At 36.1% G+C, this 16,277-nt stretch overlaps 1 protein-coding gene across 2 annotated transcripts in view; it reads left to right on the plus strand.

Annotated features, from left to right (window-relative positions):
• Nucleotides 1-16,277, plus strand: part of ANKS1B (ankyrin repeat and sterile alpha motif domain containing 1B) — a 398,734-nt gene that overhangs the window by 121,909 nt on the left and 260,548 nt on the right. For both annotated transcript variants that reach the window (XM_056481972.1, XM_056481971.1), the window contains exon 11: nt 12,990-13,126. In XM_056481972.1, the coding sequence (XP_056337947.1) occupies nt 12,990-13,126 (137 nt within the window). The remainder of the gene's footprint in view (nt 1-12,989; nt 13,127-16,277) is intronic.

Consider the following 16,277-nt stretch of genomic DNA (forward strand, 5'->3'; position numbering starts at 1 on the left):
GTTTCTAGAGTCCCTTTTTGGCTGACTCTTGCCCATTTAAGTGGCAGCTTTCAGAATCCTGCCAAAGAGCATTAAAGGAATGAGATGTATGAGGGCTTTTTGACACTCCTTTTACCCATAATGGATTTGCAGGATAAAGATGGTAACTGTTACCTCTTTTCCATTTGGATAGTGCACTCTTCTCATGCACAGATATCTGAAACAATTCAGGGTACAAATCTTTTACTTTCCTCCACTTCAAGCATAGACCACTTGAATACATTTTAATAATCCAAATGTACTTGTAGTGTTTACCTCTATCCAACAAACTTAACAGTTTATTTTAAAAACCCAGGTTAAATAATAAGATCCAGTTTTTCTGAAGTAATGCTAATTTACATGACCTATGTCCCTTCCATTTGTTATTCAGCTATTCATTTATATCAGCTATTCCATTATTCCTGATCTCAGACTGAAATCCCATAATGACCCAGGTTACTCCATTAGCTTCCTTTTAGTCTTCTCAAATCTTATCAATATGCTAGTTGCTATTAAGAAATAGCACCATTTGTTGAGATGAATTCTTGCCAGATCTTTTTGAATTCTTGGATACAAATTACATATGTTGATTAAAAATTTCTAGCTTTAGTAACTCTCATTTAACATTCCTTTTGAATATTTTCATGTGAGTTTCTGTTTGGTATTTAAAGAAAATATTTTGCATCTCTTAGTTTAAACTATCTTTTGCTACTGCCACATTTCTAAAGTAATGTGCCATAATTTCATATGTTCCAAATTGTCCATTTCCCCCACATTATTATGACTTTGATGCAGCAGAGGTCATGTGGAGAAACAGCATTATAATCATACAGGCTTCTTCAGAATGCATATGCACAGGAGACTGAGTTGAGGTTGCACAAGTCATGTCAATTCTTACATATTGCAGCTCTAATGTACTTTCCTTTTAAACCTTTTCATCCCTCTAAAAGGTTTTTAGTATATAATTACGATAATTGCTCCCCATCATATGCTCCCCTGGATAGCATCTCTGATAATATCCTGAAGAATGAAATGTTATTCTTAAAACCACTCTGTCATATTTGAAGTTAAAGCACAGGGGGATGGCTGATACCATGAGATCAGTTCATTATGAAGATATTTGCACTCTCCGCCCATCCACTACGTTCCAGTAAATGTGTTTACATTAAAGTAATTTCATTTTCCAAAGGACTAGCTTCCATTTTCTCTACAGAGAAAATGGCTTCTGCTCGACATATGTTAAAAATTTGCTGATGTTTCCTTGGTTTTTTTTATTGTTCATTAAAATGCAGTTGAAAAAAAATCAGGCCTCACAGGAGTTCTTGGCAATTTTTGCAAATGAGTGCTCATCAAAGTGTGTGCATTCTGACCGATGCTCAGTTTCATCCATCCTGGTGTGATTACCATCTAGAATGATCTCATTATACACTTGACTGCATGCTGTCAGACAAAACCCCTTTTTCAAATCAAAACAATAATTCAAAGGAACATAATTGTTTTTGACTGTTTTGCATTTTAAAGCCCACATGAAAATATTATTTAGCAGGATTTGAATTTTTCTTTGTTAAATGATTATTTGTTGCAATGTTCTTTGTAGTACTTTTGAGTTAGGGCTGGTATATATATAGACCACATAGAACATATTCCATTTCTAGTAAGTAATACTCCACCTCAGAGTGCCTTTCATAAATGGCAGTAACTTAACAGATAAATGGGAAATAATACTTCTGTAAAACTCATCAAATTCCTAATATTAGGAGTAATAGTAAAAATTCATCTATTACTTTGTTTACAGTTTGCATGCATCTGGTACATTCTAGAGGAGTATAAGCTTGAAATTGGTTTAGCACTGCACAGAGATCTTAATAAGCATTTAGCTAATATTGTGTGTCTCCTGTTGCACCTGTGAATTTGCTGCAAATCTTAAGCTGGATTTTCTACAAAGCTTTTCAGTTAGAATCTTACTCCATTTTAGAAGCTGGGAAGAACAAGTTATCCTGAGCTCATACTTTTTATCCTGTTATATTCAAGACTGCATATTGTGCTATTTTGCATGAAGATGAAATCGAGTCCTACAGATTGAGAGAACCAGTGCTCAAGAGCTAGTGTTTCACTTGAGTTGTGTCTATAATGCAATGCAGTCCAAGTACTGTAAAAAATGCTAAAGTGATTTCCAGAAACACTGGAAAGGCAGTAGAGCTATTTGTTGAATCACACAAAGAACTCTTGTCTTTTGAGGAAGAATCATTTTTCCACTGTTTGGTCTCTTGATTTCAGATGATAAAGCTGCTCAGCTCTGAATGTTTAATCAATAGACACTGCAACATAAATATCTTAGGGTACTCTAGACATTCTCAGCATTACCAATGTTCATGATCTCTCTTGCTCCATATGTAGTTTTTCCAGCTTTTTTGATATTTTTGTATTGAAGGTTGCAAGTTTAACTCAGCTTATTAGGGAATGGTTTGTGACTTGCTGTAGATGGCAAGTAGGTGTAGTTTTTGTTCTGTGATTACATTTGATTTAGCTATTAGATTTGTTGTCTTGGGAAATCTCTTGTATTTCTGTGTCCCATATCAGAGATGTGGACAATCAGGTTGAGAACCCTAAGTATAAGACTATAATCTGGGTGACTTTATCTGTATTACAGAACATGAGAATTCTATTCCATGCTGGGTACACCCTGTGTGCATCCCAGCTCCATGCCAGACACTCCATGCAGTAACTCTTCCCTTTCCTAAACATCAAACAAGCCAAAAAAAGTTTTTCTGGTTCTTCTGCCTGGTAATCTTTAGGAGAATCTATTTTGGTGGCTGACTGTGTTAAAATTGGAATATAATTTTAGCTCATATCATACTATCAACTGAATAGCCACGTTAATAATTTTATTTCAGCATTGGCCTGAATCAGATCTGAAATACTAGATTTTATTATTAAAAAAAAAACAACTACTCTTATTTCTACACTCTTTACTTCTCCAGTAAAACACAACTTAAACGTTGTAGTTTTGTGGACATAACTAAGAGATTGTATTTAATACTTCAATATGTTTACCTGTGTTCCACTTGGAGCTCTTTTTAATGAGAATTATATGTTTTACACATTTTTGATGAACTTCTCTATTAACTTTGGTACATTTGGAAAGCAGAAATCTTGGCATAGCTTACTAAATTTTTGTTAAAGTCAAAATATTTGTGAAAATATTAAGCAATTTCTAAAATAAACCGGTACTGTACACAATGAACAGATTTATTTGCTTTATTCAGTGTTAAAAAATAGAAAAACATTGATTCCTAGTGAAGGTAATCAGTGTTATGTTAAAAAAAAACACCCTATTTGAAGCTAAATAAAAACCACTCATTTACTTCCATTTTCTCTGCTTCTGTCTCCCTTTCTCATCTACTAGTCCTGATGGCAACATGTAGCTTGCTGCCAGAAAGTTTTCTTCTCTTACTTTACAGAGACTTGATTTTTGTTCTTTTTATTCCATTTTCTTTTTGTGCCACCTCAAAAGAAAACTTGAAGTGTGCAAGAGATGTAGGATTTTGCTATATATCAAAATAGGGTGGGAAAGGGTTTCTATTGCCAATCCACAAACATACAGATGCAGCATATATTTAATAGTATCTAACAGCAGAATAATTTGCTACTGCAACAGGATATCCAATTTGTCTTTTTCTTTTTTTTCCCTTGATATACATTCATATGCCTCAGTTTTGGAAGAACTGAAAGAATATTTTCACACCCAGCTGCTTTATTGCTATCAGAAAACAGAAAAGACCAAAAAGACCATTTTGTATTTTGTGGCTCTAGAGCCCAATGTGTTCTTTCTGCAGTATAATATGTGGATATTGTGGTTATAGCCACATACAGTGGTTGTAACTGCTCTGGATGATAACATTAAAACCAGCTGTTATTAAGAATACTCTTTCCAGTCTAGCTCCAACTGCAGTTCACCCCATGTCCTTTTTCTTTCAGAAATCATTCTCTCCATGATGGCAGATATATAATAAATAGTGCAGCACAATTAAAATAATTTTATTACCCATAGGACTGGGGTTGACACTATATTTTTATCCAAGAGCATTTCCATTACTTTTATGTCTATTTATGTCTTACATTATGGTGAAAAGGTATCAGAACTCTCTGTGAATATTGTCTAAGTAAATTTTGAAAAAAAATACTTTTTCCTAATCAATTACTTAAGTTGCCTTTCAGAGTTTTTCTCATTCAACCTGTTATAACTGCAAGAAGAATTTGCTATTGATCAATTTAACAAAAGTATGTTCTAATTGAATAGTGGCATTTGCAGTAGGAAGTTGTTAGTGGTTAGGAGTTCTGCCAGTAAGAGTGACAGGACTTGTGTGGGTCTTTTACTTAGATTTATAGTGCCAAAAATTAGCTGTTAATGGTTGGAAACCGAATTGTGTTATCCACATTATTTCCTTTATGTTTCTCAAGTCATTTGGACACTATCAGAGCAACATATTGGTTTATATTACTGGTCCACTCTGGTACAGGTGCTTTGGTATCTCTTTCAAATTGAACATTAAAGCCCATCAAGATTCCCTGAATTCTGACTGTGCATTAGTATTATATTCTATTTGCTGGACAAGTTCTTTGTGCCTAATGAATATAACTGTTACATTGGATACAATATGCAATATATATTAACAAGATACTTCTTTCAGTGTAAATATATATTAAACACAAAACCTAAATTTTCAGGGTGAGAGTTGAGCTTTCTAAATGTCTCTGAAGCTGCTTGAGAGTTTAGATACTTTAAATAGGAATAAGGATTTTAAGACATTCTAAACCATCATTTCTGTCTCTTTGGTTTTAGATTTTATTTGGTTACCACTTTGATTTCAGTGTTCTGATAAAGAGCTTTATTAATTAATTGATACTTAGAAGAACTGAAAATATGTTTTTTCCATTAATTGATTTGCACTGCAGCTGTAGATAGATGCATATTGGGAGGCTTATCTTCAAGGCTGTTTAAATTATTTATTAACTGAGCTTCATCCCTGGGGTGTATGGCTATCTGTGGCATTATTTAAATGATTTGAGAGCACTTACTCTCACCACCTTTTGTGGTTTATTTTCTGAAATAATTTGACAATGTAGCCTAATTCAGTAATCATCTGTAGCCTTTGTAATAGTAGAGTATTTTCTTTGCACAGCACACTTTGGTCAATTTCTTTTGTTTCTAGGAGAAGCCTTATGAAATACATGGCATGCACATGGTCACATTCAATGACCTCTCACTGATAAGTTAAATTCTAAAATAAGTACAGAAATCCCCAAATCCCCAATAACTACCATTCTTTTTTGTTTTGTTTTTTTTTTTTGTTTGTTTGTTTTGTTTTGTTTTGTTTTGTTTTGTTTTGTTTTGTTTTTTAACAGGACTATTAGGCATTCCAGTTTTTAGTTAATGGCTAAGATAACCAAAAAATATTTTGGCACCTGTAACTATATCCTATGCTTTTCACTGAACTCCCCGAAATATGGTGCCTATATATTGAGACAGTGCAAATAGGGAAATCTATGAAATATCTGTCATAGAAAAGTGTAATCATTTCATTACAAACTTGTTAAATATGGAAAAGCCAACAAAAAAAGCCATTACACAAAAAAGAAGGTAGATGGCAACTGTGTGGTATTGTTTTTGAATGCTCAATTAGACATCAGCAGCTTGCAGAGGCAGTCTCAAAAGGTTACTCAGGAAATGGTGGAAATCACCCATCATCTCTCATTAGTACTTAATGAGAGATGTTTTTCCAGACAGTTGCCTGGTATTACAAGGGTTATGCAAGCTTGAAGCAGTTCCAAAGTCTATTTGTGCAGGTGGGTGATTAGAGGAAATATAAACTTGATAATAGTCATACTCAACTCTCTTGGATGATGCAGAAACAACTAAACAGACCCCCTGCTGCCACTGGAATGCACTTCACTGGTAATTAATTCCACCAGAAATAGCTGCCACATCCAAGACTGGGCCATTTGTAGCTTCAAATGCTTTCAACAAGACAGTTGCAGATATATATTTACAATTCTACTCAGAGCAATGGTTATTCAGGTTTAAGTGTGTGGGAACCAAGCAAATTCAAAAGAGCAAAATCTAACAGTTGAATCCAACCATTCTCTCTATGCATCCAATGTAGCTACCTACTGATTCTATTATTCACTATTCCATCTGTTCTTTTGAAATGTCTCTGGTAATGTTTGTTCCTTGAAATCCTGAAATGCATGATTGTCCTTATCTGTAGTTGGTAAGTTTATTCCATATTGAATAGTCATGTAACAGAGAAGATTTCCTGTGGGGATTTAGTCAAGTTAAAACAACTTTAAAGTTGAATCCTATGCTATGGGTAATTACTTAGTCCTGTTTGAGGCTACTCTCTAACATGAATGTTTTTATTATCTGCCTAACAAAATAAGAGATTTTTCAATTTTTTTTTCTGGATTTCCATATGAACTGCTTAATTTACTATATGCAATTGCTGTTAATCTTTGCAATGGGTCCCCCACTTATAGGAGACAATGCATTTTTATCACACATGCTGTCCAAGAAGTCTTACACATGGCATCTGTAAATAAAATCAGTGTGGGTCCTGCTATTTTGTGACCTGCTCTGCCCAGTTTGAGGTCTGTGCTAGTTCTTTTCTATTTGATGGCTTGGATTCCTGCCTTGTAAATCTGCTCTTGCTGGAGTCCAGCAGCCAAGAGTGATCCATAGCGAATGGATCAAGCCCAAGTGCTGTCCTCATACATTCATACACACATATTTTTACTGAAGTCTGTGGTTTTGGTTTAGGATAATGGGTTGATTCTCATTACTCTGCCTTAAAAAGGGTTGTTAATGAACTCTCTACAAGATTTGGGGCATCACTGGGCCCAAATTCTCTTTACCATACAGAATCAGATTTAGATGATTCTTATGTGGGCCTGTGTCTCTCTCTTGCTTATAGATCAAGCTCAAAGATTTCCTGGAGCAGAATCAGGGAAGTTTCTTTGTCTCTTCAGTATGAGGTTATCAGCATATCCCTGATAAAGCATCCATATCTTTGATTATCACAGGAATGAGAAATTGCTGGTTTATCTGTCAATCCACTAAGATTATAAGTGGCAATTCCTTTTTTCATTCCAGTTATAAAGATAGAAATAGACAGAGGCATTCCAACTTTTTTTTTTCTAGAGACAGATTCAAATCCGTAGAAATTGCCAGACTAGATAAGAGTTTTCTAATAGTCTAGCAAATTGAGTCTGCTATAATTGATCAAACTTAATTCTGTCTTGTTACCACACTAAAAAGCATTTTGAACCCAGATGTCACTGAGCCATCTGGACCTTTATCTACATTTCTGCATTATCCCTGATGTTGGGGTGCCCAAAACAGATTCAGGATTTTGATCTACCTTCAAGTAGTTTGAAGAATTGCATGAAATATTCCACACTGAGCAGAGCTTTAGGAAGATACTACTAGTCATATGGTGCCTTTGCATTTGTTGTCCATTTATTTGTGCAGGTGTATCTCTATATATTTATGTTTATGTATGTTCATGCACATTCATTTTCGACCCTTTTCTTTTTTCTCTCCCAGATTTGCAGTGAACAAACCTATCCAGTCCCTGAGTTTGTAGTATACAAGGTCATAATGATTAGGCTTTGTGCTTTAAGTATTTTGTTCATGCCTAGTATTGTCTTTTCAGATGTCTTAGAATTTAGTGTATATATTTAAACACAGCATTAGGTATGTAGTGTATAATCTGGGTTATTACTGGTCTATACCTCTAAAATGAAATATACAGCTCTTCCATTTCTATAGAAACTTGTAAAACTGAGAGTATAGTATTTATGTGACTCCACAAATAGTTAGAATATGGAAATAAAATAGGTGGAGTATACATTTGCATTTTGGCTCAGAGCACTGGATGTGAATATGAAATAAAACATCATTTGAAGTTGCTGTTTGCTTCTTCAGTCACAGGCCAGCTTTGGAGCACATTAACCAGATTCCTTCTGGATCTGAAGCTCCATTTTAGGTGGGCACCAAAACCATAGGGTCCTTCTGGAAGCTGGAAGTTGTGAGGAGCATGTATGGTGAGGGTGTTTGGTAGAATGAATAAGTTGCTAGATAGTGCTAAAAGTTCAGACCCACATATATTCTAAATGCAGTGTCATGCAGATGAACTGTTTTTGATCTGCTGATCCATTGCCATTACACTAAGTTGTAGAAATAACTGATGTAATAGCTAACACAGACATAACTGTAAATTTTGATAAGGATGCTAGCATGTTTCTGCAATGAAAGTAGAAAACTAGATTAAGTGTGTGTTCCATTTTAAAGATTTATTTCTGAGGTGAAATCTAATTATAACTATATTTCTGGAATGGGCTGTGTCTGGCTTTTGATATTTTGCTTGCAGTAAGTGTTCTGGTTGGTGTACTTAGTATTGCCTGATAGTTAATATTGTGGCACTGTATACATATAGTGCCTTTTCTTTGAGAACATTATAAGAAAAAAATATCTCTTAGGAAAGTTTCAGTGTGCAATTTGTCCTCACAGTAGATAGATAGTGGGATGAAAACGTTGATGAAGCATTTGTTGAACTCTGATGTTAGGTCTGTTGTTTTCCATGAGGGCATTTTTCACTGTGCAGTGCTCCCTAAGAAAAAAAAGACATATGAAACTGACTACTGATGTCACCACAGCACAGGAAAAGGCAAAATTTCCTGTGTATGGCTTTTTTTTTTAAATCATCTCAGTTAAACAGTTGACATTTTATGTTTTTGTCTGACATCTTAGAAGACAGCCCTAGAATAACACCTTAGTTTGCTCTTACAATATGCTAAAAGGCCACATTCATATATTTTCCTTGTTCTATTCTATTCCTTTTGCCCTGAAATAAAGAAAATTGATAATATCAAGTCCTCAGTAAGCATCTTCAAAAATCAGAATAAGCTGCAATTATGTAGACCTTTATCAACCTATTATCACACCTTCTCATGTGTGATGGAGGAGGGAAGGAATATTGTTAGAGCACACTGCAGTTCATTAGGTCTTAGCTGCTAGATGATCCCTGGAGCCTGGTGTTATCTGACTTACACAGAAACATCTAGATTATTGCAACATGAGCCAGGAACTAGAAAAGAATGACAGTTGTAAACACTTCCCTGTTGGCCCCATCTGTAGCAACTGTCAGAAATTCAGCATGAGACCTAATCCTTCCTGGGTAAATTTGGTAGTTTCTTAAGTTTTCAAGCTCTATTTGCCATGAAATGCTTTTCTGGAACTTGCAGTGTTGCCAATATAGTTACCTGAAAGGGGGAAAAAATTGCTTTAGTTTTGTCACCAGGGAAAATGAAAACATGTTTATTATATAATTTTAATTCCAAAGAAAATACATTCAAAGATTCTCTTAATGATACTATAAGTACTGTATACATAAACAGACAGGTCCTACAAATTGGTTGCAGGAACTAATTTGATGGTGTTGTTCTCTCTCTGATGGAGCAGACCCAGGTAGTAAATCATTATTGGTTGCCTAATGGGAGCATCCTACTGTGAAAATAAACAGCTGTCCACAGTAAAGAAATTGTTTACAAGAAACCATTACATGTCAGACACAGCCCCTTGAGAAAGAAGGGAAGGTGTGAAATACTGAGCAGTTGGAAGTTTTTTCTGGGCTGTTTATTTTTTAAAAAATTTTACAGCTTCTTTTTGAAAATTTTTGTTTTTAGACTCTATAAACATGATCTTTTGTTTGTATTGCTGCTTAATTTTGCTTGGAAAGAAAGACTGTAACTACTCTTTTCTGAGATTGCTGCACATTGTGTATGTTGCTGAATTGGTTATGGTTGTATTTACACATTGGAACTGGAGAACTTTTTTTCAGCTCTGTCAAGTGGGGTACGTAACAGCCCTGTTCCCCATCCTGTATGCCTTCCAATAAATTTTCCTTCCAAGACTGTCACTCCCAGTTGGTTCAATGCCATTCCTGTGGGACTGTATGAAGGAGCAAAACCTGGCCTTCAGTGAGCTACTGCTGATCAGGGTCAACAAAAACTCTTTCCTATGCAAAGACCAAAACCTTGCTCTTACAGCTTGACTCCTCTCTTATCCTCTTCTGCATATTTGAAGTGTGGTTAAACTGAGCTGAGGTGACTATTGACAAGGAACAGAATAAACTGGTGGGCAGACAGCTGCATTTGTTACCATCTGCACCAATCTACATTTCTTATGATGTGTCCTTTGAGTGATCCATCCTTGAGATACTTCAGCATCTGCAACACTGCCTGATTGCAGTTGCAAGGCTTCCCTGTGCTAAATAGCTCAAGGGCAGTTGTGCTAAGCAAGGCCACACAGGCTCACAGGGAAATAGTGACAGAAAGCCAGGAACTGCTGAAGTATGGAGGAGTTTGTGCTCTTTATAGCTTTAGCTGTTTGTCAGAAACAATCATTCTGTTTGTTTCTCACAGCAGTGAGTAAATAAGTGCACTAAGTGCACTTAGCTGGATTCATGTGGAGCACTTCTCACTCTAGAATTTATTTTTTACCTTCCTATATATGGTGTGTTTATTCCCACATTTCTTGGCAGTAGTATAGTCCCTTGTTTGGTGTCTCCCCAAACAGAGGGCAGGGATATCTTAGAGCAACTCTCTGATTCCTCTGTAAGGGAGATTCATTGATTATTTTCTATCTGTCCATAGAGTGAAAGAAGATGCTATTACATAGTCTGGTGCAAAAGAGGCTGAGACTTTCAGCTTGCTTAAGGTGTTACTCATATCTAGCCTTTGTCCTCATTATGAGATTCTCAGAGTATGGCAAGGCTTTAGAGGTTTCTCTTCTTGTCAAATCCCTATTCCTCCTTTGGAGAGCTGAGCTTTCAAATCACAGAATACTCATTTACATGGTGCACATGAGCAGTTTTAGAGTTAGACAGCAGGTCAGGCAGGAAAGAATATGAGAAACTTAAAGGCTCTCCAAAATGCTATCAAAATTCTTCCATGCCAGTTATGTTATTGTAAGAATTAATTTTCACTTCCTTTCTAAGGGTGTGTAAAATTTGTTTTAGTGCATTGTATTACTGCACATTTATTAGTTCATGAAATAAATTAATTTTGATCCAAGCTTTCTGTGCACACTTCTGGTGAATCAGGAAGAATTTGTCTGGGTGGTAAGAATGCACACCTTTGGGACTTGCAATTTCAATGAGATACTTTAAAAAAAGTTGGACTTTTCTGTTTCTGTGAGAGGGAGGGTTCATTCTGTCAGGTAACACCTGAGGTTATCTACAGGATGTCTCCATTCTGGATGTCTGTTAATCTGCCATCTGCATTTTTGTTTATGCTTTCATTAAGTGCTGTATCACTATTGCTGAAACATTCCAACCTGACATTTGTTTTAGAAGAATAAATTGTCAATCTGTATTTGATTAGAAACTTTGATTAGAAACCTCATCCAGTTACACAGTGTTTCTGCAGGAAGAATCCTGCAGATTTCCTAGAATCACTCATGCTGTGAAAGTATCTGTAAGTTGGTAAGGACATCAGGTTTACATTCCTGAAACTATTCCCCTTTATCCTATATTATTTCTGTTAATGTGACTGGGTTTTTCCTTTCTTTCAGTATCTCTGTTACCCTTCCAAGAATGCTTTCAGGTTAGTAGGACTGAGAGAGAGAAGCTTCTGTCATGGCTCTCACAGAGGCATTTGTGACTTGTGCAGAGGGAGGAGCTTATCTGTGCACCTGTAGAAGTTGGTCAGGCAAAAATTCTCCAGCTCAAGAGAGCTGCTTTTGTTTATTGATGCTTGGGTTTTTCACAAATAAACTTGTTTTCTTCTGTGAACCCTGCAGGCTGTCAGCTGAGACCCACAGACATGAGATTTGTCACCATTGTCTTGATGCAGAGCTTCAGGTGCAACAGCACATTTAGGAGCATGGAGCACATCTTTGCAACTCACAAAGGTGCTCAGTAAATTCCCAGGCACTGTAATAACCACCATAATCACTCACAGGCAATGGCACTTTCCCCAGAATCTGAAGTAAAGCATTTCTTTACTGATACAATTCTAAAGGTCTTAAGTAATGTGGAGTTTCTGCCTTTTTGATAAGTTATTCCAGTGACTGGCTACTCTCACAGCTGAGAAGCTATTTCATAGTCCTCTCTATCCTCTGATCTGATTTTCACTAACTTTACATTGATCAAACAGCATTTTGAGCATTTAGAGAAGGTAAGAATGATATTTAAAGTCCTTTTAATGGTCCTTCACAGTGCCATAAAATGCTAACAGCAAAATATGTCCAAAGAACAGTTTCCCATGCAGTTTCCCCCACACATGCAGGTGTGCAGGTGTTTTTAAGCCAGCTGTAGGTTATCTGGCTGAGGTACTGCTGGAAGGGAAGCTACTGCACTGCAGAACTCTAAGGAGAATGCAAAATTTACCTGAGAAACTGAGAATATATTCATGTTATTAGTCCTTGCTGGTCAGTTTTGCTGATCACAATGTTGAGGAAAGTTGTCAGTGATGGCTGTTAGCATATTCTAAGTTAGTAAGTGTTTGTATAACATGTAGAGCTTAGTCATATGTGTTAGGTTTTTCCAGGATGAGCTAGAAGTTGCATTAATTACAAATCTCCCTTTCAATTCACCTGTGACATAGCAATAATATTTGGATTCACAGTCAATAATTCAAGGTAATGAAAGTAAAATATTCATGCTTGGTTTCCACCTCATTTTGTTTAGGTACTGAGAGAATGCTGTATCTTGTCTTAACATAGAATGAATTTATGGGCTGAAAAAAGTAAGTGTAGGTTTGCAATATATTCCTTAACAAAGACATTTAAATTATATTAGGTTTTGTACATTTAAATAATGTTCTGAGTGACCTTCTGTTTTCAAAGTTCTCTTTTATTTTAAATATACAAAGTATTTGTAATTTCATGTAGATGTTATTTTTATTCACAGATAATGCACCTCAGGTAGCAATTACTGCACCAGGATCTGGTAACCATAGAAACAGCTCTACAGGCCCAACACCTGACTGCTCTCCTCCATCACCAGATACTGCACTTAAAAACATAGTGAAAGTCATACGTCCTCAGGTAGGTGCTCACCATCAGCATCCTCTTATTTGCTGTGTTTCTCCTTTGAATAGCAGGCTGTGATGCACATGTTCTAAGAGGATGTAATGGCTTTACACATTTGAGTAGGTCAAAGACATAAACAGAACACAAAATACTTTGTCTTCTTAAAAATCAATCTTAAGAGCAGAAGAGGATGAAATATTTTATGAATGGGCCCAAATGTAGAGAGAAGTATTTATACATATTTCTTATAGTGCTAATAATGGATGAAGTCCTTATGCAGTATTTTGTATTTATGCAAACTGTTACTTCTCTTTCAAGGTTATATTCTGATTTTATCAGTATTATTTCCATATTACTTTTTCAGGTTTACTTTTTTCTTTCTGCATCTCTATTTGCTTGAAGTTATAATGCTTCATACCTTTTTTATTTTGCTTTCCCATATAGTATTGCTTATGAACCTCCATTCTTCCTAACTATCCATATTTCTAATACTCTTTGGGAAAAAAGATGCATAATGTATGTAAAACTTGAGTGCTCCTTATAGTTCTTTAAGGAGTTAATCTCTTTAAAACCAAAACTTTAAAGTAAATAGGTGTTAGAACTTGCATGAGTAATAAAGAGTTAATCAGCATAGAGGAGTTTATTTTAGAATTGTAGGATCATGGGATAAGTCAGAAGAAACCTTGAGATGATCTATATCCTTATTTAAAAAGCCATGACATCAGGTGTGCCAAGGCTAGCTCGGACAGCTAGCTGAATTGACTAATTGTGAAACTTTTTTAATGTGAACCAAAAGAACTTCATCTCCTACTAATTTTGGGTTCAAGTGCAGCCATCTGTTCTTTATTGCTGAGCTGATCTCTGCAGCTGAGCCACTCTGATGCTATTGGATGCAGGCTTTGTACCATCAGTATGTCACTGGCATTTGTTTTACTTGAGGAGCAAGCTGATGGACACATGATATTTTCATAGTTGTATAGGTCAGGTTGCTTTGGTACCACACAAGTGGCTGTGTCACAGTGTTGAACGTGAATCTTCCTTTCAGCACTCGTTGGAGCACACAGTTCAGAAGGTCTTGCAGAATTAAAGGTGATTAATAGGTGCACTTGCCATTTCTGTCTGGCTTCCTGTGGCTGACAGTGTCACTGTACAATAATTCGATTGGCAGGCTGGTGCAGACCATTCCCTTCTGACACATCATGGTTCAGCTGGTTTAAATCTAGGCTGCAGAGGGTCTAAAATTACAGTTTCTTCTATTTTTTCTTTTTATAGTTTCTCATTTTGCTTGTTTCTGTAGCGTCTCTGTCCCTCCCACCCTACATCAGTCTATAGTACTGAAATGCCTCCTTCCCTCCAAGCTGTTTTTTATAGTAGGTGGCAAACAAACAGAAAGGTAATGAAATATTGTTGAAACAAGCTGTTGTGTGATAGTTTATTGAAAATAGCATTTAAAAAGCTCTTTCCATCATGATATTGCCAACAGATGGACCCAGAATACTTCATGGCGATGTTCTCCTGCTAGTTAACTCTGAATGGATTCAGCAGATTCTGGGGAGCTATTTTCAAATTTAAATTATTCCATTTACTGACTCACAGTGTTCCCATCGTTCTGCAGAACAAAAGCTAGCTCTATGATATATATGGTTTACCACATTTCCTAAAATGTCTCTCACGTGGCCCTACACATGGCATGCTCCCAGTACAGAAAACAACAGGAATAATGTATGTTGTAAGGCTATGTGCTAATACACAACATGTTAGTTGTGCTGTAGCATTCAGATCCCATTATACTTCTCATTTTTACATGTGTTTTATGCTCATCCCTCAGTATCCTTTTTTTCCTTTGTTTTTGTTTTTTATCTAATCATCTTCCCCTAAGACCTCAGCTCAAGAATTTAGACAAAGAAGTTGTAGGTATTTGCAATGGGCTGTTTGCTAACCATTAGTGTTCATTCTGCTTGCATATTTAATTCCTTTATTCCATTCAATTACACGGCAAGCTCTTTGAAGGGTAGCACAATGGGATTCTATTCCTGACTGACCTCTCAGCATTCATGTAAAACTAATGAATACTGTTGCACAATGTATGCAAAATAATTAATTTTCTGTTGGCTGCCAGGGCCTCTTTGCATTTTTCTAACAAAATTCATTGATTTCTAAGAGTTCTAAACCAGAGATCATATAGATTTCCAAATCAGCTGTCGCTTCCTTCCCTTTTTCATGTCTTGTGTATCCAGCATGGGAAAGTGGCAGTAAAAGGCAGAAAGGGAAACTCTTCAGCAGCCAGCTTTGCATGAGGCAGGCTTTGGAAGCTTGGATGGAATGGCCATGGAAGTCTGGCCCTTCAACACATATAGTTATTTTAATTTATAGCCTTACTTATCTTTCCCACAGGGTTATACATATAATGATTTGCCAGCAGTGAGGAGAAACACTGAGTTTTTATGCAACCAGGACAAGAGGACACAGTCTTAAGGTGCATCAGGAGAAGTTTAGGCTAGACATAAGGGGGAATTTCTTCACAGAAAAGGTGATTACACGCTGGAATGGATCACACCTGGTGGAATGATCATCCCTGGAGGTGTTTGAGTATTGAGTTCAGTGCCACAATACTCTTTTTATCTGTGCACCTCAGCTATGGCTTGTACCTGTGATCTAGTACTTTGCAACTAAATTTCTTCTTTTCAGATTTTCCCATGGTCAGTCTCCTAAAAAGAAGGTTTGTAGAAAAATTGCATATAGGCAGAAATGAAATAAACAGAATTTAGCTCAGGTTTGGATTTGCTTGATTGTCCAGATGAGACTTATGAAGTTTTTAACTCTTGAATTGCTAGTTAATGGAGACTTTGAGAAAGTAATACACTTTCAAATTAATGATATATGCCACTGTGTATACTCACAGCACATGGGATCCAAAATAAGATGTGGAAGGAGAATATGTAGATAAGTCTCCTTCAAGTTTTAACTTAGTTACATTAGTACATAGAGTGAATATAACTTAGCTTACCATACTGTAATTTTAGAAAGTGATAGTATTGTTCTATCACAGTTCCTGTAGCTCTCAGTCTGGAAGAAGCCTGAAGAAAACTAAAAAGCTTGTGATGCTTCATATATTTTTTTGTATTGGCTACTCAATTTAATAACCTTCTCCTTATTTATTTGTTTG

This window comes from Oenanthe melanoleuca, chromosome 1A (assembly GCF_029582105.1).
Source record: "Oenanthe melanoleuca isolate GR-GAL-2019-014 chromosome 1A, OMel1.0, whole genome shotgun sequence".
In the NCBI taxonomy this organism is placed as follows: Eukaryota; Metazoa; Chordata; class Aves; order Passeriformes; family Muscicapidae; genus Oenanthe; species Oenanthe melanoleuca.